Source organism: Wickerhamomyces ciferrii, contig 00276 (genome assembly GCF_000313485.1).
Source record: "Wickerhamomyces ciferrii WGS project CAIF00000000 data, strain NRRL Y-1031 F-60-10, contig 00276, whole genome shotgun sequence".
NCBI lineage: Eukaryota > Fungi > Ascomycota > Saccharomycetes > Phaffomycetales > Wickerhamomycetaceae > Hansenula > Hansenula ciferrii.
In genome coordinates this window covers 1-26,222 of record NW_011887464.1, presented here as the reverse complement: position 1 = coordinate 26,222, position 26,222 = coordinate 1, and the positions used below count along the sequence as shown (strand labels likewise).

The window sequence follows — 26,222 nt, the reverse complement described above, 5'->3', positions numbered from 1 at the left end:
AGAGATCACGGATATAGTATGAGTGAAGAAGAGTCTAGAAGAGCAAAGCGCATTGTCGTTTCTGATGACGAGGAGGAGGATGCACCAGTGCAAACTGAAAACAACAGTGAAGAAAACCCACAACAAGATAACCAAGATGAACAAGTAATTAAACAAGATGAAGAAAATCAAGAAGCTGAAGGAATGGATGACTTATTTGGTGATGATGATGATGAACAAGATCAAGAAGATAACAACAACACAAGAGTGGAGAATGATGATCAAGAAAATAATAGTGATAATGATGATGTTCAAAGATATTCAGATCAAGAAGGTTTAGAATTCGCTGTGGAACAAGAAAAACCAACAAAAGAACCAACTGTGATAGGTCTTGATGTGGTACGTCATCCACCAGGCTTCCAACATGAAGATGAAAAATTATATTATACCAAAATTCCAAATTTCTTACAAGTTGATCCAACAAGATTTGATGGTAAAGCTTATTTAGAAGAATTAGTGGAAAATTCAGAATCTTTAAGTAAAGATGATATTGAATTAAATAGACTTAAAGCTGAAAATACTATAAGATGGAGATATGCTAAAGATTCCAATGGTGAATTGATACATGAATCTAATGCACAAGTGATTGAATGGTCTGATGGTTCATTATCATTAAAATTAGGTGATGAATATTTTGATATTTATAAGACCCCATTAACTGATACATTCTTAACAACTTTTAACGAAGAAAGTGGATTATTAGGAACAGATGGTGTTTTCACAGATTCTCTAAAACTTGTCCCAACATCAACAAATTCTAAAATACATAAGAAATTAACAAATGCAGTACAAGCTACACAATTCAAACCTTCAGCACAAAGTGTCTTCATTGATAAAGATCCAGATCAAGAAGCTAGAAGATTAGAAAAACAACAAGAACAATTAATTAGAGAAAGAAGAAGAAAAGAATTAAAAGAACAAAAAGAAAAAGAAAAATATGATACTGATTTACCAAGAGCTTCATCAAGAGTTACAAGAGAATCATATTACGCACAACCTAAAACTAAAGATGAATATGAAGAAGATGATTTCATGGTTGAAGATGATGAAGATCTAGATGAAGACGATGATGATGAAGAAGATGATTTAGCTGCAGCTGAAAGATTAAGAAGAGTTAAAAACGAAGGTGCTGCCAAATATCAAGATGAAGATGAAGATGACCAAGAGGTTGAAGAAGATGATGAAGATTCAAAGAGTCGTAAGAAACGTAGAGTGATAGAAGATTCAGATGATGATGAATAAAAAGAACACATTAACACTGTATAATAGAATATAAAGAACAAAAAGATTTCAAAAAGAAATATCATAAGATTAATTAAAACGTAAGAATCATTTTCTATATTTTGCTGTGCTAAAATTAAACCCAATACTTTCCTCCTCGTTTAACCAATATGTTTTAACCTGTTCTTTAATGGCTCTCATGATTATGTGTTTATGCGTTTTGATTGGCACTGGGGTAACCCGTTGATCATTAATTAATATAAATTGCTTCGATTCCCATTTTATTCAAGTCAAATTTCAAATAGAAAAATTAAAAGGTTTTCCAACTTTAGATTTCTCATTGATATACAAATATATCTATATATATTGATAATGTCCTGGGAATGTAAGTTGATAAGCATTGAATGGGATTGGTGACTTTTTGTAAAGCAATGATCAATATATACTAACAAGACCCCATTAATAGCATTTGCAGATAACTTAGTGGCTTCTGGTAAGATTGACAAAGCTGCCATTTATTCAAGAGATGGTGACAATATTTTGGCTCAATCAGACAACTTCTCTCTCGCTGATCAAGAGATCAAATCACTAGTTGCTGGTTTTGAGGACCCGTCGAGTTTCCTAAGTAGTGGTTTACGTTTAGAGGATCAAACATATAGGGTCACTAAGGCTGATGATCGTGGTGTTTATGGTAAAAATGGTGCAGAAGGTGCTCTTGCAGTAAGAACTAACCAATCCATTTTGATTGCACATTATCCAGCTGGTGTTCAAGCACCTGAAGCTAATACTGTTGTTGAAAAATTAGCTGATTTTTTAATTATGAATAATTATTAGATTCGTCAATTGGAACTTGACCCAGAAACCAAAATTCAATATCAATCAGTTAGATTATCACAGATCGTAATTCAATCATTACTATGTAGAGCTGCCAACATAATTCCCTGAAGTAATTTTAGTACTTTTAGGTTCGGTGTTCAACTAGGAAATTAGCTTCCACGTACTGCATAATACAACTAAAGCTGAACCAAAAATTGAAATGCTGAATCCCGTAAGATAACATAACTTTGAACGTAATAATCACCTACCACTTTACTCAAACACTAATCAATTTTCTTTTCGAGGCCAAAATCTTTAAAAGTTACCATGGTTATGTGTCTGTGGCCCCAAACCAAGGTTACCCGATGAGTAAACACATCGATTCTGTTCAAAAGGCAAAAATCCAATATTGTTCATAGCTAACATTCTCTTTTCATTAAATTTCAAATAAGAACATTGAAGGGTTTTAGAACTTTAGATTTTTTATTGATTTATATATACATTAGCAATGTCCTGGCAAGGTAAGTTAATTGATGTTTGAATGAGATTGGTAATTTTTGGCAATTCAATTGGGATCAATAACTAACAAGACCCCCTTTGGTTAATAGCATATACAGATAACTTGGTCGCTTCTGGTAAGATTGACAAGGCTGCTCTTTATTCAAGAGCTGGTGATAGTGTTTGGGCTCAATCAAACAACTTCACTTTTGCTGATCAAGAAATTAAATCATTAGCTGCTGGTTATGATGATCCATCAGGTTTACAAGCTGGTGGTTTACATTTACAAGGTCAAAAATATTTTGTTATTAGAGCTGATGATCGTAGTATTTATGGTAAACATGAAGCTGAAGGTGTTGTTACAGTAAGAACTAAACAAACCATCTTGGTTGCTCACTATCCTGCTGGTGTTCAAGCTGGTGAAGCTACTACTATTGTTGAAAAATTAGCTGATTATTTAATTAGTGTTAATTTTTAGATTAATCAATTGGAATATAGAAAATCAATATCAATCAATTACAAAACATGAATATCATATTTAAGTTTCATCATCTTTACATAGGGCTTTCACAATCTGTGTTGATCAGAATAGGCTGTTATTAAGGATTGTTCGTATACCCTTTTAATTTTAATTTTACATTAATGAATTAGAGATCAAATGTAGTTGCTATTTTTGTTAATCAATCTGAACTAGAAAGCACTTATAAGTAGTTTTGCTAATACTTTTAATCAAGTTCAAGTAATTAAGTCTGTATCAAGTTCTCTGCAAAATTCAATTTTGATACACATTCTCGATCGATTTGGTTGCACCGTTGCAACGTTGTATCACATCAAGATGCAAAATCTGTCGACAAACTAATAAACTCATGATCTGAACAAACTAGAAGTCACAAGACATCAATTAATTAGCACATGATAGTTTGAGCTTAAGCAGAATATCATCAATATCCGTAGATCAAAGAAGTATTTTGATCAGATTATTGAAAAGTGTCCAACAATTTTGACACATAAAGGTAGATTCCCGAATACAGTATAATAGTGAAATTTATCCGAAACAACTAAGATCATAATTAAAGAGCTGTGCAGAGGAAGGTGGTATTCCTTCTTCAAGCTTACACTCATTAATACACTACAAATACATTTAAGAATCACTTCAAGGTACTTTGCTCTTTCAAGCAAAACCGCACATGATTTGTCCGTTCTTAAGTAAGAGCTTACCACCAAAGCCCTGTGATCTCACTATTTCATACGTCGCCACTTTCCAAACCACTAGAACCTTCCATTCATAGTGAAATGATGTATTCTAAACACCATCAACGCTTTCAAATCTTCAACAAAACAAAACTGTTATAAAAAAGTGAATAATTCAAGTTTAACGTTAACTAAACGAAATTCGCAATACACAATATTTTATAAGCCATATAATTTATTCGGGGATTTTGAAAAGCACTTTAATAGCCGGTAACTTCCACGATAAAGGATTATCTTCCATACTTAAGAATGTCTACAGAATTACAATATAACAGATTTCTCATATTTGGTGACTCAATCACTGAATTCTCCTACAATCCTTATCCCTTGGGTTATCAACATGTTCAATTCGGATTCGGTGCAGCTTTACAAAATGGTGAGTATTAATCATTAATCATCAATTTAAAGCTTATCAATATCAATATATACTAACCAAATGAAGCTTATACAAGAAGATTAGATATCATTCAAAGAGGCTATGCTGGTTATACTTCAGAATGGGCTAAACATTTCTTAGAAAAAATCATTCAACATGAAAATAAACCAGATTCAAGGATTTTATTAGGTACAATTTTCTTTGGTACAAATGATTCTGTACTTGGTGGACCACAAAAAGTTGAATTACCTAAATTTTTGGAAAATATTAAACATTTTATAGATACTTTCAAAGCTAATGGTATTAAACCAATAATTATTGGTGTCGGTAAATATGATGGTGATAAATGGGAACCATCAAGACAAGAAGATATTAATGTCTTAGGGATTAGAAGAACAAATGAAAATAATAAAAGATATTCAGAAGCTACAAAAGAATTAGCAGCTAGAGAACAAGTGCCATTTGTTGATTTATATTCAATTTTTGATAATTATGAAGGTGATTGGCATGATCTATTATTAGATGGTGTTCATTATACTGGGGAAGGTTATAGATTATTATTTGATGAATTGTTAAGATTGATTAAAGAATGGTATCCTGAGTATCATCCAGAAAACTTACCATATATCTTACCATATTGGAGAGATCTTGCTACATCTGGTGGATTTAATTAGAACAGTACATTTTGTATCATTATTTTTTATATAATTCATGTCATATTCTTAATATTATAATTTGTAAACTAGTTGTTAATCTTTAGCAACACGTTTCGCAACACCATATGGATAAATCAAAGCATTTTCAACATCCCAAATACCTTCTTTAGCAAAGATATCTTGATTTAAAATTTCAATAACTTCTTCTCTTGAGTTTGCAACAACGTTTAATGAGGAGCCTGCAAATTTCTTTGGTTTATCATCTTCTGGAATTTCATGGAAAATTGCACCAACATTGGTAACTTTACCTGATTCAACTTGGGCAGGAATTGCAGCTAAATGTTGAGGACGAAATTGACCTCTATCCTGGGGTTTAAAAACTGTTAGTATTACCAACTTCCGAGATAATTATATAAGAGCGACACAATTGACTTACAGTACCTGGTTTATCATAAACAACAACTAACCATTCAACCATCTTGGAAATATTTTTAGATCTAACAGCTTTTAACATTGATCAGAATGAACAACCTTTATAAAACTGTTCACTTTGATTCTTATTTTCAAGTGTAATAATACAATGAAATCGCGGGCCTATGACTAAGCATACACTGACACGCTTAGTAAACATAATAACAAAGTTATATTACGAATTAACTAATCCAAAACACAAAACAAATGACAATATAACTAAATTCTATAAAAGGAAAATCTAAATAGCTTTTTATTGTTTAGATTTAAAATGGGCAACAGCTTGATCTCTGATTGAAAGTACAATTTTAGTTTCAAAATCCTCTGGATCACTCTTAAACCAAGTATATTCTCTAGCATAAGTTAATTTATCCATCTTGACATTATCAGCCCAAAATAATAATTTTCTCAATATATACTTGGTCATATATGGTGATTGGATATATGCAACCATCAATCTTAAATAACCTAAAGTCAGTGAATCTGTCTTCATATAATTACGATCAATGATAAATTCCATAATCTTCAAACTTTCGTCACCACACATTTTACGCTTGAAAACAACTTCGTTTAAAGTTGGTGTACCAACGGCTTGTAAGAAGAAATTACCAAGATCAACAACTGGACAATTCTTGTAAAAATCATAAATTTTAACATAGATTTCTGATGTTGAATGTTTATCTAATGAATCATAACAATCAATAAAGTTGAAAGCTTCAATATAACCTTGAACAGCAGCATCAACGACTTGATTGAAGCTTTCATGAATAGCTCCTTCAATTCTTCTAATTTCAGAATTCTTGATTTGGATAGCTTTATAATGACCATAAACATGAGTTTCAACAAGTTTTAAAAGTGGCTTGGATAATCTCTTTCTATGACTTAAAGGCTTACCTTCTAAAATATCTTGAATAATAACTGGTGAGCCATTTTTCAATTTAAATTTGGCAATTTCATCTCTTGTTTCAGGAATAATACTCAATAATGGACCGAAATGATTCAATAATGTATCAGGATCTTGTGAAATCAGAAGTTTATCTAATCTTGGAAACATAATTATTGGTTTAAACAATTCTCTTGTCCAATGACGACCTGAACCTTTAGTGAAAATTTGGAAATCAATGGAACTTGGTACCCAGTGAGAAGACCATCCATCACCTTTAATAATATCAATTAATCTTGTACCTCTCATACTAGTGAATTCAAGTAATCTCCATTCTCTAAATGAAAAGTTATAAAAAGGAATCAAATCACCTCTATATGCAGTATTGAAATACAATTTTTGATTTATGAATACAACAGTAGATAACGTTTTGTACAATTGAATATTCAGCTTTTTGTACTCATCTAGAGTTTTCTTTTCCTTAAATAAAGACAAAACATTTGAAACAAAAGATAATTGGAGTTTAGCAGCATAGCTCAACTGCACTTCAGCATCTTGTTTAGCCAAAGCATTTCCACTAAGCTTCTTAGAATTGGTTGATCTATAAATTTGAATCAGCGACAGAAACAATAATTGAGCAAAACCTTTGGATTTAGCAGTTGTAGCCTTGACATCCATAACTTCATTCTTTGGTTTAGGCTTTTCAATAACTAAACTTGATTTAGATGAGATACCTTCATTTTCAAAAACTTTAGAGGAACCAACTTTAACATTATCCACAACAGACTTTTGATTCAATTTGACATCCATTGGAGTAATAACAATTTTTGGAATTTTCAAATCATCAATTTTATGATCATCAGCATTTTTAATAGCAGATGAAATATTTGATTCAACAGTCAATTTTTCAAAATTCAAAAAGTTTGAAACCGTAGTACTAGAAATCAAACTCAGTACATCTGAATTATCCACTTCAATTGGAGCATTTTTCTTCTTGACATCTTTGTCTTGTCCATTAGCACCACCTTCTTCAAGAACACTAAATTGCTCGGTAAACATTGGAGATGGAACAGCTTGAGCTTTAGCATTTGACATAGCAACAGATAACATGTGTGATTCAGTTGATTGACATGAAGATTCAATTTCATTTTCATTTGAACTGCTTGAAGATTCCTCTAATTTTTCAAAAGTATAACGATCATTGGTATCAATATTGGTGTCTGTTAATGGTAAAGTATGTTTGAACTCGTCAAAAGAAAATTCAATACTTTCTTCATCAGTGATGGTATTGATAGATTGCAAATGGTGATTTGACTGGTCAGCATTCAGAAACAGTGATCTATTGATTCCACTGTTGGGATGTGTAAACTCAAATGGTTTATGGATCTTTGATTGTTCTTCAATAGTCATTTAAATTAAACTCTTGATGGAAAATATTACCATAGCACTCTGAGAAAGCAAAAAAAAAAAAATGGTTAGCAAAATTCAGCTGAATGATCCTTATATATATATTTTTGGATCCTATCTTCTGTAGCAATTTTTTTCAGCTTTCATAATATATCTTGTGCTTTTCAGATCTTCGTTTTCTTTTTTATTCTCGTGATGAACTGCACTTCTCAATGTACATCTATGGTTTTGTGTAAACCCGATTATGAAAAACTAAATGTTGATTCAACCTAAATGATCCAAATTAACTAAATAAACCTGAAAACTTCTCATGATTAGCAACATGAAATCAGACTACCCATGGGATAAAATATAATTTTACGTGTATTGTTGTTAAATAATAATAAATAATAATAAATAATCAATAAATAAGAGGTCAATTGAGACCACATAATAAATAATTTTAATAAATAAATGTGAATGAATAACAAGATATATCGACCAGATCCATCAATATCAGTCGAAAATACTTTTTGGTTTTCTTCTTGGTGCAATATTATCAACATCTATGGATAATCCAGGTATATAGTTGGTTGGAGAACCTCTTGGAACACCGCGTACAGAATTATAGTCCATGAACAATTTCTCTGGTGGTGGTAAAGTAAGAGCTTCCTTCTCAGCAACGAGCTTTTTCACACCATCTTCATGGACCTTATTCGAATCAATAATTTCCTTTTCTGAAGTTACTGGCTGTAAAACATTTGAAGTTAATGAATAACCGCTTTGAGATTTAAATTTCTCATTAAAAACATAGTATCCTGTAAACAATACAGCACCAACACCAAAAGCAAAGGTATATGGACCGTTTGAAATACCCTCAGCTTCAGTAATGACTTCTTCACCATGGTCATGATGATCATGATCATGTTCATGCTCATGCCCATGTTCACTATGCTTGTCTCCACTTCTTAATGGTTTGTATTGTGAAAAAGTTCTTATTTGCCTGGTGGCCAACGCACCCGATCTCAGGGAAAATCTGTTGAATCTCAACATGTTATCAAAGATCAGCTAGATTGACTTGCCTTACTTTCAACTGGATCTGAGAATAGATTTCGATATTGGGAAGTTGAGAATAAAATCAAAATACTGTGTTTTTCTCCTTACGATTATGAGCATTTTTTGAAATTGATCGCGGGAAATTGAAAATACAGAACATCTTCGCGGTGTTGCCGCGGGCCGAATTTGGAATATATAACAATATACATTAAATGAAGCTCAAAGGTATTTTTAGAAATCTATAGCTAAAAGATTTGGTATGAATCAATTACTATATTATACCAGATATGTAATTTAACGATTTTGTGGCAAGTTAGTTTTCAAATTCAAAAATTTTCATAAATTTTATTGACCACCATATTTTAATTTTATGTTGAAATTTTGGGATCTTAAAAATAGTTGAAATTTTTTTTCACGCTTTTGACAAAATAAAGTATCTAGCTATATTAAATAGAAAATTTCCAATTTATTGAAATATTTTGATGTGTATTTTATAGAGGAATGATTGCTTTAGACGTTATTGAAGTTTTCGCTGGATTTCCGAAGCGCATGAAATTACTTAAACTTCTGACACAAAAGTTTCATATAAAAGCTGTTTAAAGAAATCATCTATAATTACATAGATGAATTATCTAATAGTTAGATTATTCAAATTATTGCTTAAAATCCATCTTAATAATCGAACTTTCAAGAGAAAAGCACTGTTGGTTATTTAGCTTTTCTTCAAATCCACCAGCTGCATAGATATAAGTCATAAGCTAATGCAGTATTAATTTTGTATAAATGGTGATTACGATTACTACAAAATCCACAATAAACAAAACTTGAATCTTGGAACATCATTTTTATTAATCAACTTTCTACATTCGAGTAGGCAATAAATTTCAAATGATGATTAATTCGCATCTTCAATCTTCAATGTAGTTACAAATTTGACCTTCGACAGGCTCCGAATAAAACAATCATCTAGACCATTTAAACCCCAAATGTACCTTTCTAATAGTAACACCAGTTTATATCCATTAAAGTTAGTCATCTTTTATGAAAAATCTAATTAAAAAACATTTTTCAATTATTTATTCGGACTCGAATTTCCATGATATATCATCATACTCATCTCTTTAACTATGCTATTCGGAGGTACTTCCAAATTAGGAATCACCGCTCTCGCATTTGAAATTTTTCACTGTTGGAGAATGGAGATTACTACAAAAGATGAAATAGAGCTAGACAAACGATACTTGAAGGAGTTAACCAGTGATAGATGGTTTCTGTATTTAAACGTTTGATGATCCCTATATGTGGCTGAAATCTTGAAGTGAAAGTGAATAAAAAAAATTATTCACTGGAAAGATCAAGTATAATTTAATATATTATGTCTGGTGATCAACAAGAAAGAAAAAGTATTGATTCTGATGAAGATATCGTTGCTGAAGATCCCGTTGCTATTGGAAAGACAAGAACAAATAGTGTTGATAATGAAAGAGACATCACAAGACAATCAACAAAGAATGATGATCAAAAATCCATACCAATCATCAAACAAATTACAAACAATTCATTAAGTAAAAAACTTGGTGATTCACATAATAATATTTTAAGCCCAGCCAAGTTAAGAATTGTTTTATGTGCCATGTCAATGTCACTTATGTTTGCATTTATTGATCAAAATGGTATATCAGTCGTGCTTCCTTACATCGCTAATGATTTGGATGCTCAACTAACAATAAGTTGGGCAGGTACTTCACAATTGATTGCAAATTGTTGCTTCCAATTACTAGTTGGTAGATTTGCAGATATTTTTGGTCGTAAAAATGTTTTAGTTTTCATGATTTTAATGCTTGGTATATTCGATCTTGCATGTGGGTTAGCACAAACAAGTGTTCAATTTTTCATATTTAGAGCAATGTGTGGTATTGCAAATGGGAGTGTTATGTCTCTTGTTATGGTTGTTATGAGTGATCATGTTACTATTGCTGAAAGAGGGAAATATCAAGGTTATTTAACTGCTTTTATCGGCTTGGGTAATGGGGTAGGTCCATTATTATCTTCAGCTTTTGTTCAACATAATTATTGGAGAAATTATTTCTTTACATTATTTGCATTAGTAACTGCAAGTTCTTCAATTATTATAATTTTTTTACCAAATTCTAAAACAAATATAAGTATGAAAGAAAAATTAAAAAATATTGATTATGTTGGTTGGGTTTTCGGATCATTGGGACTTATATTAGTTTTGATACCAATAAATGGTGGTGGTTTGACATATGATTGGAATGAACCCAAAATTATTATAATGTTTGTTATTGGTGGGGTATGTTTTATTGTATTTGGTATCATAGAGACAAAATTTGCCAAATTACCTCTTGTACCATTCAAAGTTTTCAGATCAACATCATTAGCATTAATTTTTATCCAAAGTTTCTGTCTTGGTGTTGTATTTAGTCCATTACTTTATTATTTGGCATATTATTTTGAAATTGTTAGAAATAAATCAGTTTTAATAACTGCATGCTATTTCTTATGTATTATTGGTCCACATTCAACTTTTTCTGCAATTTCAGGAAGAATAGTTTCGTCAACTAATCAATACAATCCAGTTTTATGGACTGGATTTGGACTTTGGACTTTAACATTAGGTGTTTGGGCTGGTGCCATAGATAAAAATACAAGTCTTGTTGGTGTTTGCTTTTTAATGGTATTTTATGGGATAGGTCAAGGTATGACATTTCAAAATACTTTGGTTGCTGCTTTAGCTCATTCAAGATCTCAAGATAGAGCTGTTGTTATATCAACAAGAAATACACTTAGATCTTTTGGTGGATCATTGGGTTTAGGTTTTAGTTCATTAATATTTGCCACAAGTTTTACTAAATCATTGAAAAACGATGATTTTATTAATCAACAAGATAATTTACAATTGAAACAATATCTGGCTGAACATGTTTATTCCAAAATTGATTTAAGTCATATTTCTATAACCAATGAACAACATGAATATATTAGAGATATTTATATGCAATGTTGTAAAGATGTTTTCACATTTTGGGCACCAATCATTGGTGTTGCATTTATTGTTTCATGGTTTATTAAAGATAAAGGTCTATCAACAAAAAATGAGCAAAAAGTTGAAGATGAACAAAAATTTGAACAAAATGATAATATAAAAGGTGAAGAGAAAGTATGAAAGGCTTTCATTATATTTATATATATTTATTTAATCAATTAATATTCAAAAATGTTTTAAAAGATATTTGTAGTTTTCTCAATATGCTAAACAAGTAAAGCTAAGACAAATCCCAAGATTACCAAAAATGAAGCCATAAAACTTGGTTTAACCAATTGTACAGCATCACTGGACTTTTCTGCTTTATTTGATTCAATTGGTGATGAATTAGTCCAATTGTATGAATCAATAACTTCTATATGTCTATTTTTAAAATCAGATTTTGTATCAAATAAAATAGCATCTAATTCAAATGAATAAGTTTCAATAGTTGTATCATCAGATTTGAAATTTGTGTTGTATGATTTATATTGACGAATTATTAATCCTTCAGCTTTTAAATTTTGTTTAATTTCTCCATTAATTGTAACATTGAATAATTTAATTGACTTTAAATCTGTTGTGATTTTTGCACGATTTTCATCATCATCAATATCAAAAGCACCACTGTAACCTCTTTGAATATCAACAAAGATAGTAGAACCATTTGAGTTTAAATTTTCATATTGTCCATTTTCAAGAAGTAACTTCAAAGGATTTGTTAAATCAAATAAAGTTGTTTCATTATAACTTGCTAAAGCAAAATCAGTACCATTTTTTGTATAGAAATTCCCGTTTGAATATAATTGTAAAACACCAACGATTTTGTTTGATTCATCACTAAGATAGTCATTCAAAGAGTTTGTTCCATTACTTGTGAAATTAGAATAATTTGAAGAATCATAATGAATTGAAAGTTGAGCATAATCAAGATCATTGATTGGAGGTTTTGCTTGTGTTAATGATGAATTAGAAGTATTAACATTTGTTTCTATCTCAAAAATTTGACCATAAGTGAAATCTAATTCAGATGGATTGAAGACTGGCTGATAATAAGTGATACATTGAACTAATGGTAGCGCTGTTGCTGCTAACGAAACGATTGGAATGATATTAACCATTTTGAATGGGACAGATAGATATAATTGAGCACTGGAGCTTTGAATGATTTTCAATAATCAGGATCTGATAACCACTTTATAGTGTTTTATAAAGTGTGGTACACATCTTAAAAGATGCAGCATAATGGTACCAGAATTGTAGCTCTATGTTTATTTCTCAACGGTGATAGGGTCCTTTCAGTAAACATACATAATAATTTTTTTTCGTATAAGTATAATGTATTATGCATATTATCGCACAACGGTCAGTCAAACAATAACGATCTAAGTTTTTGACAACGAAGATCATGGTGAAGTCACACATCAACATTCAATACCTGACCAGGGTGCCATGGTACTATGATTTCAAACTAAAATGAGTTCTTGTTTAGCTTACAGGAATAATGATACGCATAGTTGGCTGCAGTTCAAATGTTATGGAAAAATTTTCACCTTTAATCACGCACAGTTTGAGCATGTATAAAGGCCTTGGATTTGATGCGTTAATAACCCCCAAACCCCAAGTTCCATGGATAGTACTGGATCCTGAGAGAAGGAAGCTGAACTATGTGTTAGTGAATACTTTTAAGCTACTACTCAAAGCTCACACAATTACTCTTGAATAGAATCAATGAACCAATTAATATAACGGATATAAACGCATCTTAAGACCATCACTGGTACATTGACACCCTTGAACCCCATCAAAAATGAAGAATCAATATCAAACCCACTTACAACCATCAACCCATTCATATCCTTCCATTATCACCAACTCCACCAAACAAAACCCTCTTAAAACCACTTTAAAACCCTTAAAAAGTTTATACCTTCTGTCATCAAATTTCGTGTATTCCCTTAAAATCCCGGCTTCTGTTCTCTGTTAACCGAAAATTTCCGAACCCACGCGCTTTTTGTGAAAATTAAAAATTGTTTGCTTGGTAAAAGCAAAAGCAAAAAAAAAAAAGTATAATAAACTCAAACAACAATTTTTTAACTTAATATAGATAATTTTTCCTATCAAATATATCAAATATATCAAAAAGTACATAATCTAGTGCTTCATCAATACCCTAATATCAGATTTTATCACATATATCACATTTATCACAATGAAGGATTCATCAGCAGGAGGATTTTGGGTATTATGTCCCGTTTTTTTAATTGCATCAGATTTTATTGTTTCAAAAAAATTAGCATCAAATCCTCATCATTTAGCGACTAATAAATATGCTTCAAGATTAGCAAGAAAGAAATTAAATAAGTCTAAGGATTAATAGTTATAAGTTATAAGCTCTTGTTGTTTGTTTGGTTTGCATTATAAGGGGTGCCGTTCTTATACCCGATGGTTATATGGTTATGGTTATCCATATTTTATTTATTATATCAATTTTTTCAAAAAGTTGATTATGTTATTTATCATTTGCATTAAGTTTTTAATTGGTTTTAGTTTTATACTTGGTTTACTTGGGTTCTTATTGGTTTTTTAATTTTTGATTTTATATAGGTTTTGCAAAAAAGAAGTGACCAATAAATGTTTTATGAATTATGAAGTTTATGAAGAAAAGATATTAATGTCACTTTATATAATATATATATTAATTCCATGAATAATGTCTTTTTGAATTATATAGGATTGGGTATATATTATAATAAATATTTTTAATTAAATAAATAAATAACTAATCGTAAACACATTAAAATGGTAATTTTGATTGAGATTTATCAATTTTAAATTTATTCTTTTTATTTGATTTTTTACCATGATCATTTACTTTTCTTTTAGCTAATCTTTCTTCACCATAACTTTTTGTATTATCTTCAACACCATTAAATTTTTTATTTAATTCAATTGCATAATGGAAATCATCATGTTCTAATAAATCTAATATTGATTGATCTTTACATTTTAAACATTTAAATAATCCATTTGATAAAGGTTCATAATTTGATATAATATCATTTGATACTTCATCTTTATTATTATTATTATCTTGTTTTGTAATTGATTTATTACTCTTATCATTTGCATTATCTTTATTAACATCCTTTTGTTTAAACATCTGCGAAATCTCAAATTTATTCTCCTTCTTAACATCCTTCTCCTTCTCCTTCACCACTTTAACCTCCTTCACACCCTTTTCCCTTTCTTTATTAAAAAAATCATCAACATTCCCCTTTTTAACAAATCCCATTATATTCCCATCTAATCCAGAACCTTCATTACTTTCAAAATTTGATATAGTCATACTTATATTTTGTAATGGGTAAATCTTACCCCATTGAGATTCACTTAATTTTAACAAATTAACACCATATTGAAATAATACAGATTCTAATTCATCTATTGGTACTAAAGGTAATGAACTTTGTTTTGAATGAGGTTGATTAAAATTATTTATTGAACGGAAATGGATTGATATTGTTTTTGGTCTGGTTTTGTAGCCATTTTCATCATTTGTTTCGATTAATCTTTGATATAAATCTGCGGAAAATACTTTTATCCATTGGATTGAATCCCCCAAGGATTTAACAGATTTAAATCTTATATTTTTATTTGAATTCATTGATTTAAGGATTATTCGTGATGAAAGTGATTGCATATATTCCCCACGGATTAGTTGATAAAGTTTTGATGCTAATTCTTTATCCTCCAAGTAATCTTGTAATTCATTTAAATCATAATTATTTCTTATAAATGCAATTGAATCCTCAAGGGGAGGTGATAATTTCATTTTAATAAATTCACCAGTTTTACCACCCATTGACCAAAAATCTGTAAAATCAAAATTTTTAAGAAAATTATTAATTGAATTATTTCGAACTATTGTTTGATTATCAGGTTTCCTGAATCCAGAAGCTAATTTTGCAATTGTTTTAACTCTTCCAACACCAGCTGAAAGGGTATATCCTAATTCTTTTTGTACTTGGAGACGAATTTCATTTGTTATTTGACCTCCTATAATCATTAATAAATCATCCCAATCTTTTATTATTAGAGATGTTGAATCAAATTCATTTGTTATAACATCACCAGTAACTTCTAAAGTGAATCCATCAGGTATTAAAGGTAAAAACCCATCACTATCTAAATTTTCAATTTGTTTTTGTAAATCTGGAATCATTTCAAATACCCGCTTAATAACTAATCTACCTAAATCCATAAAACTTTCATCAACACTTGCCTTTTCCACAAGATCAACAATTGATTTAAAAATTTTTAAAATTTTCCTTGATTCTCTTCTATAAGGATCCAAACTAACTTTATGATCAATAGGACTTGGGAACTCATTATCATCATCATGATATCTCCAAAAATTTTCACCTTTACGGAAAACAGCAGTATGTATAGCTTTTAATATTGGACATTTTAATTTTGCATTTTCCAAAGTATCCATCCTTGTTATACCATATTCTCTTGCCTTATAAGAAACAGCTATTAATGATGACCATTGGACACATACTACTGCATCTTCAGTTGATAATCCCAGTCTTATTTGTTCAACTTGAGCAAAAAATGCATTAACATCAATATGAGCAATTACTGATAATGGAGATGAATAAGCTTTATCTATATTGTTTAATTGTAATAAATCTTTTATTTTGAAATTTGAATGTGTTGTATGAGGTGGTTGTATGTATGTTAGCTTGGTTATTTTAGAATCAGTCATTTGATCATTGATATGTAATGTATATAATGTATATTGATAATGCCCTAATATAATTGTATTTGTAGTAATTATACTGGGTATTAAATAAACATCCAAACACCAGTTGAGTTTAAGTATAAATTTTATTTAAAATTTTTTTTCGTTCAATTGAAATTTAAACAAAAACCATCAACAACAACAAAGAAATGAAGAAATGAATAACTATGGATAATTGACTATTGATTATTTATAGTATCAACTATTGATATATTGATAATGTTATTCATCAACTATCAACTATTGGAATAGTGATAGTGATAATCATTGTCATTGTCATAATCTATCAGAACCATCTCATCACTCCATTATTTTGAGTTCAAATAGTAAGTTATACCATTATAACCACCAACAAAACACACTTTTATGATGACAAGTTGTCGCCCCAAACAGATTATCGTTAAATTATGATCGATTCGATTCAAGCCAAACACTGAAAATTCTGATCAAAGTGTGCTGTGGTGTATTCACTCTTGAGTATTAATACTAACTATAATACAGATGAATTGATGAGTATTATTGATTATACGCTAATGATGATATAATTCCATGCTAATCATGAAATATTAATGATTAAAGAAAGAAGCGAAAGCAATTCTGAAGCGTTGTATAGACATAGAATAGATGTGATTATTAGTATATTATATTGTAGATTGATTCTAGTTAGTGTACCATAGATTGTTGTTCTTATAGCCTTTATTTGATTGTGTTTTCATTGTTTTTGTATTACTCTTAATGGATTGTCTATCCACTGTCTATCCTTTTGAGTTTGGCTGTCTGCCTGAGTCTCTGCCTATCCCTCCTTGTACTCTCTGCCTAGCCCTTGCTTAGTCTGCCTAACACCAGTCTAACTCCTGCCTAGCCCGACCCTGCCTAGCGCAAATCTTTTAAAATTCCATGAAAAAAGCATTCTTAAAGAAATATTACAACCATTACCAACAACAACAACCATCAACTAATAAATCTATATCTATAACCACATCCATATAATCCATAAATATCCACACCATGCCCAACACGCCCATCCAAGACAGAATACAAAACAAATCAAAAGAACTAGAACAACTACAACAAGAATCAAATAATTTAATATTAGAATTAGAACATCAAACTTCAATAAATCCTGAAGAAATTGTTAAATCTCATATTTTGGGATTGAAAAAATATAATGAATTAAAAGATGTTGCTATGGGGTTGATTACAATGATTGCTGATCAAAGACAGTTGAAGATTAGTGATATATTGAAGGAGATGGAGGTTGAGAAGGATGAGAAATGAGACGAGTGAACGAAGTGAACGAGTCTCATATAAATACTAAAGAGACGAGTGAAGAGACGAGTGAAACGAGTCTCTTTATTCAAGTAATCAATAACTAGAGAATCAGATAATGAATCAAACAACTAATCAATCAAAACATCAAATAACAAGACTTCGTCTTATTATTTGATATTCTATCTTAATGACTTATGAACCCATGCTATAATAATTTAATTACATTCATTTAATTTCATTTCATGACTATACAAATTGCATTTAATATATTTAATTTAATATTTAATATTTGATTATTGTAGGAATAATATAATACTAATATAATACCAACATGATACTAATAAAATATTAGCTATTAATATCTTAATATCTTAGTTTATTACTAGTATTAAATTTATTTGAATAGTAATTTTACGCGAAGTTTCAAATCAAAAAATTCAAAAATGTCAACAATAATTTTAAAATTTCACCGTGAATTGTTTCAATATTACATCAATTATAGTCAAAGTGGTGGTTACATTCATAATGTCTGATACATTTGATAATATCCTTCCATTACCATATAGAATAATATCATTATTACTATTAGGTTCATGGTTATGGTTAATTATATTGAAAATTTCATTTAAATACAATATAAATTTAATTCAATTATTAAAAATTAATGAATTATCATCGTCAATTTTAGAACAAAAAGAATTATATACAAGACATGAAAAAACTTGTATTAATATATCACTTATATCAATAATATCATATTTGATCTCACAATTCTTACATAACAAGGATATTGAATCAATAACAATTTGGGATTTTTTACCAATTTTAATAATTTTAATCATTGCATTCCAATTGATAAAACCAAATAATCATGGATCCAAAAGATTAATTTCAACTTTCAATAGAATCCTAAGAGGTAAAATTTCTCAAAATTTAAGAACAAATGATATTTTATTAAGTGATACCTTAACATCATATTCCAAAATCCTAATAGATTTAGCAATTTATTCATGTCATTTAATTAATAACAAGACTTGTTTACCTAAATCAACAGGTCCAACTTTATCAAGAACATGTGGTGAATCAATAATGTTAGATTCTCTTATAGGATTAATACCAACTTTTATAAGATTAAAACAATGTTTGTGGGAATATAAATTATCAAATTTTAGAAATAAATTACATTTATTAAATTTTTTCAAATATTCAACAAATTTACCTATTGTGATTTTAGGTGTTTATATTAGATTTTATCAAATTCAATTAACCAAATTTTGGGTGTTCCTTGCATTGATTAATTCAAGTTATACATTTATTTGGGATATTAATAATGATTGGAATTTAAATTTATTAAAATTTGATTTAAGAAATCTTTTAAGATCAAAAATTATTTATAATAAAGTTTTCTATGGATTTGCCATAATCATTGATTTCTTACTTAGATTCATATGGATTTGGAAATTTCTTTCACCAGCCACCGAGAATTCATCATGGTTTTATTCTTGGATAAGTTCATTATTTTCATCAGAATTTGGAATTTTTTCATTAGAAATCTTGGAAATTTTAAGAAGATTTATTTGGATTTTAATTAAATTAGAAGTTGATTATATAAATTTAGATCCAATTAAAGATATTGAATTAAATGAATTGAAATAATAAAGACCCCAGCTACACTAGTTAAAAATTAAATATAATATTATATACAAAAAAGTACCAATGCATAATCACTTAATCTCTATTTCTTGATTTTTTTTTACTTTCAATTGCCTTTCTATTATTTGCACGACGTTCAGTTTTAGTTAAATAACGAAACTTCTTCTTCTTTTGTGCTAAATTTTTTTTAGGTTTTTCAGCTCCGGCAATAACTGCATATTTCTTAGCACGATCTATACTTTTATCTAAAATTTCTTGAGATTTTGTTAAATTAACATAATTTAATTTTGCAATTTCTTCTAAATTATTATTTAATTCAATATTTTCAATCGTTACTGTTGTACCTTCATCATCTGATTCATCTTTAGAATTATTATGATCTGGATTTGATGCTGCATAGATTCTTTTCAATATACCTTTAGACTTTGGTTCTTTATCTTCTTCAAATCCACTCCATTCTTCAAATTCATCTTCTTCATCATCTTCTTGCTCTTGATGCTTTTTACCATTCTGTACTTTAACTTGTTTTTGTTTTTGATCATGTTTCTTCTTTGATTCAGGTTCTTCATCAATAGATTCATCACTTAAATCCTCATCTTCTTCTTCTTCATCAGATGATTCATATTGACCACTTAATTCTTTCATTGATTTAGCATATTTTTCTAATTGTGCAGACATTTCTTTTTGTCTTTCTAATTTTTGTTGTTTACGTTCTTCAATCTTGGCTAATCTATCTTGTTCTTTATGGAACTCTTGTGCTTTTTTTTGTCTTTCTAATTTTCTTTTATGGAACCCTGTTAAATATTCACTTAAAAATTATTAGTCTAAATATTTAATACTTCAGTTTACTTATAACTCACTTTCTTGATTCTTTATCAAATGAAACTTCTTCAACTGCATGCTTCTTGGCCTTGTTTTGAGCATACTTCTTACCACCAGTAAGAATCTCTCTATTATGTCTAGCCATTATTATACTAATGATTAATGAACTATATAGTATATTATTATTAGAGCCCGAGAAAGTTTTTATGATCTGAGTATTATTGTTTTTTTTTCCATCATAAATATTTTTTTTTTTTTTGAGTCCGGCTTATGTAATCCAACGGTCATATAAAGAACTACAATTTAAATAAATTCTATCATTATTTATTCATGAGTATTTTATATTCAAAGTCAAAGTATACCAGAAGGTACATCAGATGCTTCATCTCTTGATATTTGTTCTTTTAAAATTTTCAAATGATTCTCAGCAAGATTAACCATTTCATTTAAATCTTGATATTTATGATTTTTTTCTATTATTGAAGATTTTGTTCTTTCATTAATCCATTTCCAAACTTCATATTCTGTTTGTTCCCTTAATGTATTCTTTTTCAATGAATCTTCTACTGATGGCATAATCATATATTCACGTCCATCAATCATGATTTTTTGAATTCCATCAATGTTTAATGTTGATGATGGTGTTCCTGATTTTCTTAATATAAAGAATAAAAATATAACAAGGAAAATCATAATACCAAATATATATGGTGATTGGAATCTATTCAAGAAATCCATTAATGGATCATGATCTTGTTGAGTGGAAGTTTTGGAATCGGAATCATCAGGTTCTTTTAAAGTATTTGATCTTGATTTATTATTCTTATTTTTTTTCTTAGATTTCTTACCAGATTTAGCATTTGTAAGGATTGATTTCAATTCTGAAGTCAATATACCAACAGATTCATTTTGTCCATCTATTGTACCTTTTTCAATTGGTCCTTTAATCCAACTTTTTGCAGTCCAATTTATAGATGTAATAATTAATAATCTTGTTGAATTATTTGAACCCCATGAAAAATAAAATTTTGTTTGAACAGTAAAACTATTACCCGAGGGGACATCTGGATTTTTTGTTGATTGTGTAACAAGAATATATTTATTTATATCAAAATGATCAATAGTTTCAGTTATAAGACATCTTGTTTGTTTTGGTCCAATTGATCCATTTAATGGTTTAACATATTGATAATTTCTTTGTTTAATACTATCACCTTCATTACTAAAATTTGGGATTGATGAAATATCAACATTTTTTTGTGCTTCTATAATTGATTTTAAATATGATGAATCATCACCGAAAAGTATACTATAAATTGTACCTAATGGTGCATTGAAAATTTCATCAGCAATTTGTGTATCACCTGAATTTTTCTTATATTCATTATCAGTTGGTTCATGAGTTGAAGGTCCAATAGTTGGTAATGAACTAGAAGAACCATCATTTCCATCAGAATAACTATTATCATCATCATTACTAAAGCTTGAAAAACGTGATTTTAATTCATCAACAAGAATATTCATAGATTCTTTTTGACCATCAACTGAACCTTTTTCAACAGCACCTTTAATCCAACTCTTTGCAGTCCATTGAACTGAAGTGAAAACAGTTATGGAGGTTGAATTCTTAGGACCCCATGATAAATAGATTTGAGTATTTGTTGAAAATGAATTACCTGAGGGAACATCTGGTGTCTTTGTGGTCTGTGTAACGAGAACATAAGATTTAAAATCTTTAAACTCAATCGTTTCAGAGACATGACATTTAGTTTCCTTTGGACCCACAGGACTATTTAAAGGTTTAACATAAGTATATTTTCTTTGATTTGAAATGAATTTTGGAATTGTAGAAATTTCTTTATTTTTTTGACTTTCTAAAATTGATTTGAAAAAATTGGAATCATCACCAAATAATGAATTGAAAACTTTACCTAATGGTGCTTCAATTATATCTTCTTTGATTTTAGTTTCTCCATTAACTTCTTTATGTTCAAATTCTGTTGGTGAATGTTTTGAAGGACCAAATTCAACACCACCTAATTCATCTGAAGAATCATCATCAATATCATAATCATCATCTGAACTATATCCATCTTCACCATTATAATTTGAATCTGAATCTGAATGAGAAAAATCAACAGGAACATCAACATTACCAGCTGTTGGTCCCCTTACTAATTTAACCCAAATATTTGTAATTAAATCAAATGTTGTATCTCTAACTAAGAATGATGCAAATATATATTTTTGATGTAATGTTTGAATAATTATACCATTAGGGAAAAGACCTGCAGTGTTTTTTTTCTCTAATTGAACAATTTCTTGAATTGGAATATTTATATTTGTTGTCCAACCTAAAATATTTGCATTAAAACAAATATGTTTTTCAGTAATATACATTCTACCTTGAACTAAAATATCTCTTTGTAAAGCACAACTATAATCATCTAATAGTTTTTCACTTGATGGGATTTTTTTAAACATTGAATGAAATTCTTTATCTCTTTTTTGATTTGCATATGAATAATCTTTTAAATCAGTTGTAGAAAAACTTGCAGACATTGGTGTACCAGATGGACTACTAACTTCAGTATCCACTGAATGTGATGTAGTAGTTGGATTTAAGCTATTATTATTATTGTTTGGATGATCTTCTGTGACAGAACTTACACTTCTTCTATGCATCATTCTTCTTCCTGCAGCTGCTAATGAATCTTGAGTTGGAATTGCACCAGATGATTTTGACATTTTCAAATTTATTGGTGATATTGATCTTCTAAATGCTGAGACTGGTGATGCTGATCTCATTGTTTCAAAACTTTCATCTTGAGCTTTAGGATCAATAGAACCCAAATCACGACTAATATTAGCATTTGAAGTTGAAGCACCTAATTTCCCATTTGATAATTGAGTTGATGATCTTCCTAAAGCACTTGGTCCTGACATAACTTTAGACATTGCAGCACCATTTGAATCTTCATTTTGAACACCCGATGCAAGATCTCTAGTTCCTGAAATGGAATTACTATGTTGTACTCTTTTTTCATCAGCATTATCAACTGCAATCATAGGTACTTGAGTTTGTTGAGATCCTAAAGTTCGATCATTATGCAATCCAGAATCTGTAAAGCCTAATGCTTCTAATGTTAATTCTCCTTTCCCCATTGTACTTAGAGCATTTTTCCTAATAGGTTGGAATACAACATCATGTGCAATTGATTGAGTTCCACTTCTTATGGAACGATCATCATTATCATTATCACCTTCATCTTGGGTTTGTGGATTATTTGAATGATCTGCAGAATTATCTCTTGATTTGTTTTTTGATTGTGAAAATAATAAAGAATCTAAATGTTGCATAAATGAAGTACCAGTACCATTGCCAGTACCATTATTCGTACTATTTACATTCCCATTTTCATTATTATTATTGTTATTATTTGAGCTTGAAGCATTTTCAGTTGGTGGATGTGATTTGAATTCTTCAGGATGTGATGAAGATGTTATATTTCCAAGATGTGAAGCAGCATTATGAGCAGCAGACAAAAAATTTGAAAAAATTCCACTATTATTAGCTTCTTGATTTAATATACTTGTTTTTAATGTAGAATCTGTATTTGCCATATGAGCTTCAACTTCAATTGGTGTTTCAATTTCAGATGTTGTAAATGAATTCTTCTTAGATGAACCGCCATTGGTGGGTTTAGTATTTACTTTTAATTGATTTGGTGAAGATTCTGCAATTGGTTCATTAACTAATGGTAAATTATGAGATGATGAATTACCCAAAGATACACCAGAATGTGGAGGTGAAGAAGCATCTGTTACTGGTAATGAATCAGTCTTGATCAAAGGTAAGCTCAGTAGAGCTGGTTCTTGTGGATTGAATCTTGGTTGTTGTTGAAATTGTTGTTGGTATGTTGTATGTGATTTAGCAATGTCCTGATCATCATCACCTTCAGAATCCAATTCACCATGTTTATGTCTTCTTGATCTAAAAAGAGATCTTGGACGATCTCCCGAAGTTCTTTGTGATTTGATAGAAGTTATTTCAGGCATTAGTGGTGTTTTGGACATGGTATAGTTATTATCTTCTTGAGAATGAGATTCCGTATTCATTGCACTATTTGAACGTGGTGACAAGATTGGTTCAGTATAGTTTCCAACGTCCGGCCCAGGCCTGCTGAGTCTGCGAGACTTGTTCTTATTCTTGAGTGGACTATCTTTTGTAGACACGTCTTTCATTTGGTGAAGAGTTGGAACACTTCTAGTTGAAGTAGCTTTGGAATTTGGGGTATTAATAGATTCTTTGTCATTATACAAGCTGCTATTCTTGCTGCTCTTGCTCCCGCTGCGCTTGCGCCGCCCAAACTTGAAGGACCCCATCTAACTTCCTCCTGTGATCCTGTGATGCCCTGTGACTTTTTGTGCTTTGATTGAGCGTCTGTTCAGCTCTGATGAAACTTTTTTTAGTTGGTGATGTTTTGCAATGCCTGTAAATTTTGACTAAAACTAGGCCGAATTTTTAACGTTTTTCCGGATACGGGTTGTAAAGAATTTGGAGTATACTCAGAATGTCAGTGGTAAAGAATGTGAATGAAAGAAGAGGTGAGAATTGGTTTGGGTATATATAATTCTATGGATGAGTTTGGATAAAAGGGGTTCTCGATGAACTTTGCAGAGGATTTGAAAGGGTTTCCAGCTATGTAGTGTAATGGCATATTTAACTGAGCTATGCTGTGAAAATCAATATTGACTATTTACTTTTAGAAAACATCAATTGAGTTGTTAATTATAGAGATGGTAAGGCTGAAATTGGAATGTAAAGTGTACCTGAATAGAACCCTTGAGAATTTGCTATATACATGAATACATTGATTATAAAGACGTTAATTGTACTGTACCCCTATTTTTGAAACCCCCTTCTAATTTGTTGGTAACTACATATAACATGAATATAACCAATAAAAAACGTAAATTCATAATCATTCCTGATATTAATATACAAAGCAAGAATCTTCAAAATAGCCTAATTTAATTCGGGGTCAATGTGAATCTTAACGATCTTCAGCCCATTCATTTTCACGTTTAATAGCTTCTTCTTCTTCTGGTGAAAAATCATTAACAATGTTAAAGGTACGACGAATTTCTTCTGGTGATTTACCTCTAATCATTTCAGCAACAACTTTACAACCAGCATCTAATAAAGGTCTAATGTTTAAATAATTAGCAGCCAAGATGATTTCATATAACATTTCTTGATCAACTTTTAAAAATTCCTTATCCCATTCATCAACTGGAGCAGATTTTCTTGAATCTTCATCTTCATCATCTGGGAAACTTGTATCTTTATGATGTGTAGCCCATTCTATAACTTTTTTTAAAACAGTTGAACGAACATTTGGAATTGGAATTTCAAATCCATCATCATCATCACCAGCTAAATCACCAATCATATTTTTAATTAAAATTGATCTTTCGGCAATTTTTTTTTCAACTTTAAATGATTCATTATCTGATGAAGTAAGTGTAATTTCTGACATTTTCAATAATATTTATATTCTGTCCAAATTAGTTAGTACTATATCATGAAACACGATATCATCTTTTAAAGGAATTGAATTGTAATTTAAATACTCAAGGATTTTTTCTGAATTGACACACCCTTAATGAACAATAAAATAAACTTTTCGACGCCACTAACAAACAAACAACAAACTCTTCAACCCCTTGTTCAATTCCTCACAAGACAATAGCTTAATATAAGACCTGATATTAACATACTATATTTCTAATTTGAATAACTTGTAAGTTATATAATTCAAATATATTGAATCAAAAATAAAACCAAAATTATACAAATACCAGAATTTTTATATCACTTTATTTTATTCAATGAACACAAAATCAAGGAAAAAAAAGCGCGAATTAAAATCAAAGGTGGTAAGGACACGATATATATCGGATGA

General features: G+C 29.7%; 15 protein-coding genes across 15 annotated transcripts; 7 read left to right on the top strand and 8 right to left on the bottom strand.

The window, feature by feature from the left end:
- Window positions 1-18: 18 nt before the first annotated feature.
- LEO1 (Paf1-complex subunit LEO1) lies at window positions 19-1,281 on the top strand (the record flags this gene model as incomplete). Its single annotated transcript, XM_011273004.1, has 1 exon — window positions 19-1,281. The coding sequence occupies one exon, from the start codon at window positions 19-21 to the stop codon at window positions 1,279-1,281; it is 1,263 nt and encodes a 420-aa protein (XP_011271306.1).
- A 351-nt stretch (window positions 1,282-1,632) lies between these two features.
- Window positions 1,633-2,094, top strand: BN7_6444 (profilin; the record flags this gene model as incomplete). The annotated part of the gene is made up of 2 exons (XM_011273003.1): window positions 1,633-1,645; window positions 1,736-2,094. 2 exons carry the CDS (start codon window positions 1,633-1,635, stop codon window positions 2,092-2,094), a joined length of 372 nt encoding a protein of 123 aa, XP_011271305.1.
- Window positions 2,095-2,584: 490 nt separating this feature from the next.
- On the top strand, window positions 2,585-3,052 carry BN7_6443 (profilin; the record flags this gene model as incomplete). The annotated part of the gene is made up of 2 exons (XM_011273002.1): window positions 2,585-2,597; window positions 2,685-3,052. 2 exons carry the CDS (start codon window positions 2,585-2,587, stop codon window positions 3,050-3,052), a joined length of 381 nt encoding a protein of 126 aa, XP_011271304.1.
- A 1,022-nt stretch (window positions 3,053-4,074) lies between these two features.
- IAH1 (isoamyl acetate-hydrolyzing esterase) lies at window positions 4,075-4,875 on the top strand (the record flags this gene model as incomplete). The annotated part of the gene is made up of 2 exons (XM_011273001.1): window positions 4,075-4,205; window positions 4,281-4,875. The coding sequence occupies 2 exons, from the start codon at window positions 4,075-4,077 to the stop codon at window positions 4,873-4,875; spliced, it is 726 nt and encodes a 241-aa protein (XP_011271303.1).
- Window positions 4,876-4,950: 75 nt separating this feature from the next.
- Window positions 4,951-5,335, bottom strand: BN7_6441 (uncharacterized protein; the record flags this gene model as incomplete). Its single annotated transcript, XM_011273000.1, has 2 exons — window positions 4,951-5,237; window positions 5,299-5,335. The coding sequence occupies 2 exons, from the start codon at window positions 5,333-5,335 to the stop codon at window positions 4,951-4,953; spliced, it is 324 nt and encodes a 107-aa protein (XP_011271302.1).
- A 246-nt stretch (window positions 5,336-5,581) lies between these two features.
- Window positions 5,582-7,621, bottom strand: BN7_6440 (uncharacterized protein; the record flags this gene model as incomplete). The annotated part of the gene is made up of 1 exon (XM_011272999.1): window positions 5,582-7,621. The coding sequence occupies one exon, from the start codon at window positions 7,619-7,621 to the stop codon at window positions 5,582-5,584; it is 2,040 nt and encodes a 679-aa protein (XP_011271301.1).
- A 492-nt stretch (window positions 7,622-8,113) lies between these two features.
- On the bottom strand, window positions 8,114-8,650 carry BN7_6439 (uncharacterized protein; the record flags this gene model as incomplete). The annotated part of the gene is made up of 1 exon (XM_011272998.1): window positions 8,114-8,650. The coding sequence occupies one exon, from the start codon at window positions 8,648-8,650 to the stop codon at window positions 8,114-8,116; it is 537 nt and encodes a 178-aa protein (XP_011271300.1).
- A 1,378-nt stretch (window positions 8,651-10,028) lies between these two features.
- On the top strand, window positions 10,029-11,840 carry BN7_6438 (putative MFS-type transporter; the record flags this gene model as incomplete). The annotated part of the gene is made up of 1 exon (XM_011272997.1): window positions 10,029-11,840. One exon carries the CDS (start codon window positions 10,029-10,031, stop codon window positions 11,838-11,840), a length of 1,812 nt encoding a protein of 603 aa, XP_011271299.1.
- Window positions 11,841-11,926: 86 nt separating this feature from the next.
- On the bottom strand, window positions 11,927-12,820 carry BN7_6437 (uncharacterized protein; the record flags this gene model as incomplete). Its single annotated transcript, XM_011272996.1, has 1 exon — window positions 11,927-12,820. One exon carries the CDS (start codon window positions 12,818-12,820, stop codon window positions 11,927-11,929), a length of 894 nt encoding a protein of 297 aa, XP_011271298.1.
- A 1,676-nt stretch (window positions 12,821-14,496) lies between these two features.
- RAD30 (DNA-directed DNA polymerase eta) lies at window positions 14,497-16,470 on the bottom strand (the record flags this gene model as incomplete). The annotated part of the gene is made up of 1 exon (XM_011272995.1): window positions 14,497-16,470. One exon carries the CDS (start codon window positions 16,468-16,470, stop codon window positions 14,497-14,499), a length of 1,974 nt encoding a protein of 657 aa, XP_011271297.1.
- Window positions 16,471-17,514: 1,044 nt separating this feature from the next.
- SAE3 (Sae3p) lies at window positions 17,515-17,784 on the top strand (the record flags this gene model as incomplete). The annotated part of the gene is made up of 1 exon (XM_011272994.1): window positions 17,515-17,784. The coding sequence occupies one exon, from the start codon at window positions 17,515-17,517 to the stop codon at window positions 17,782-17,784; it is 270 nt and encodes an 89-aa protein (XP_011271296.1).
- Window positions 17,785-18,303: 519 nt separating this feature from the next.
- Window positions 18,304-19,434, top strand: ERD1 (Erd1p; the record flags this gene model as incomplete). Its single annotated transcript, XM_011272993.1, has 1 exon — window positions 18,304-19,434. The coding sequence occupies one exon, from the start codon at window positions 18,304-18,306 to the stop codon at window positions 19,432-19,434; it is 1,131 nt and encodes a 376-aa protein (XP_011271295.1).
- Window positions 19,435-19,506: 72 nt separating this feature from the next.
- RRP17 (rRNA-processing protein RRP17) lies at window positions 19,507-20,109 on the bottom strand (the record flags this gene model as incomplete). The annotated part of the gene is made up of 1 exon (XM_011272992.1): window positions 19,507-20,109. One exon carries the CDS (start codon window positions 20,107-20,109, stop codon window positions 19,507-19,509), a length of 603 nt encoding a protein of 200 aa, XP_011271294.1.
- A 495-nt stretch (window positions 20,110-20,604) lies between these two features.
- On the bottom strand, window positions 20,605-24,639 carry BN7_6432 (GRAM and VASt domain-containing protein; the record flags this gene model as incomplete). Its single annotated transcript, XM_011272991.1, has 1 exon — window positions 20,605-24,639. The coding sequence occupies one exon, from the start codon at window positions 24,637-24,639 to the stop codon at window positions 20,605-20,607; it is 4,035 nt and encodes a 1,344-aa protein (XP_011271293.1).
- A 671-nt stretch (window positions 24,640-25,310) lies between these two features.
- SKP1 (SCF ubiquitin ligase subunit SKP1) lies at window positions 25,311-25,796 on the bottom strand (the record flags this gene model as incomplete). Its single annotated transcript, XM_011272990.1, has 1 exon — window positions 25,311-25,796. One exon carries the CDS (start codon window positions 25,794-25,796, stop codon window positions 25,311-25,313), a length of 486 nt encoding a protein of 161 aa, XP_011271292.1.
- Window positions 25,797-26,222: the final 426 nt, after the last annotated feature.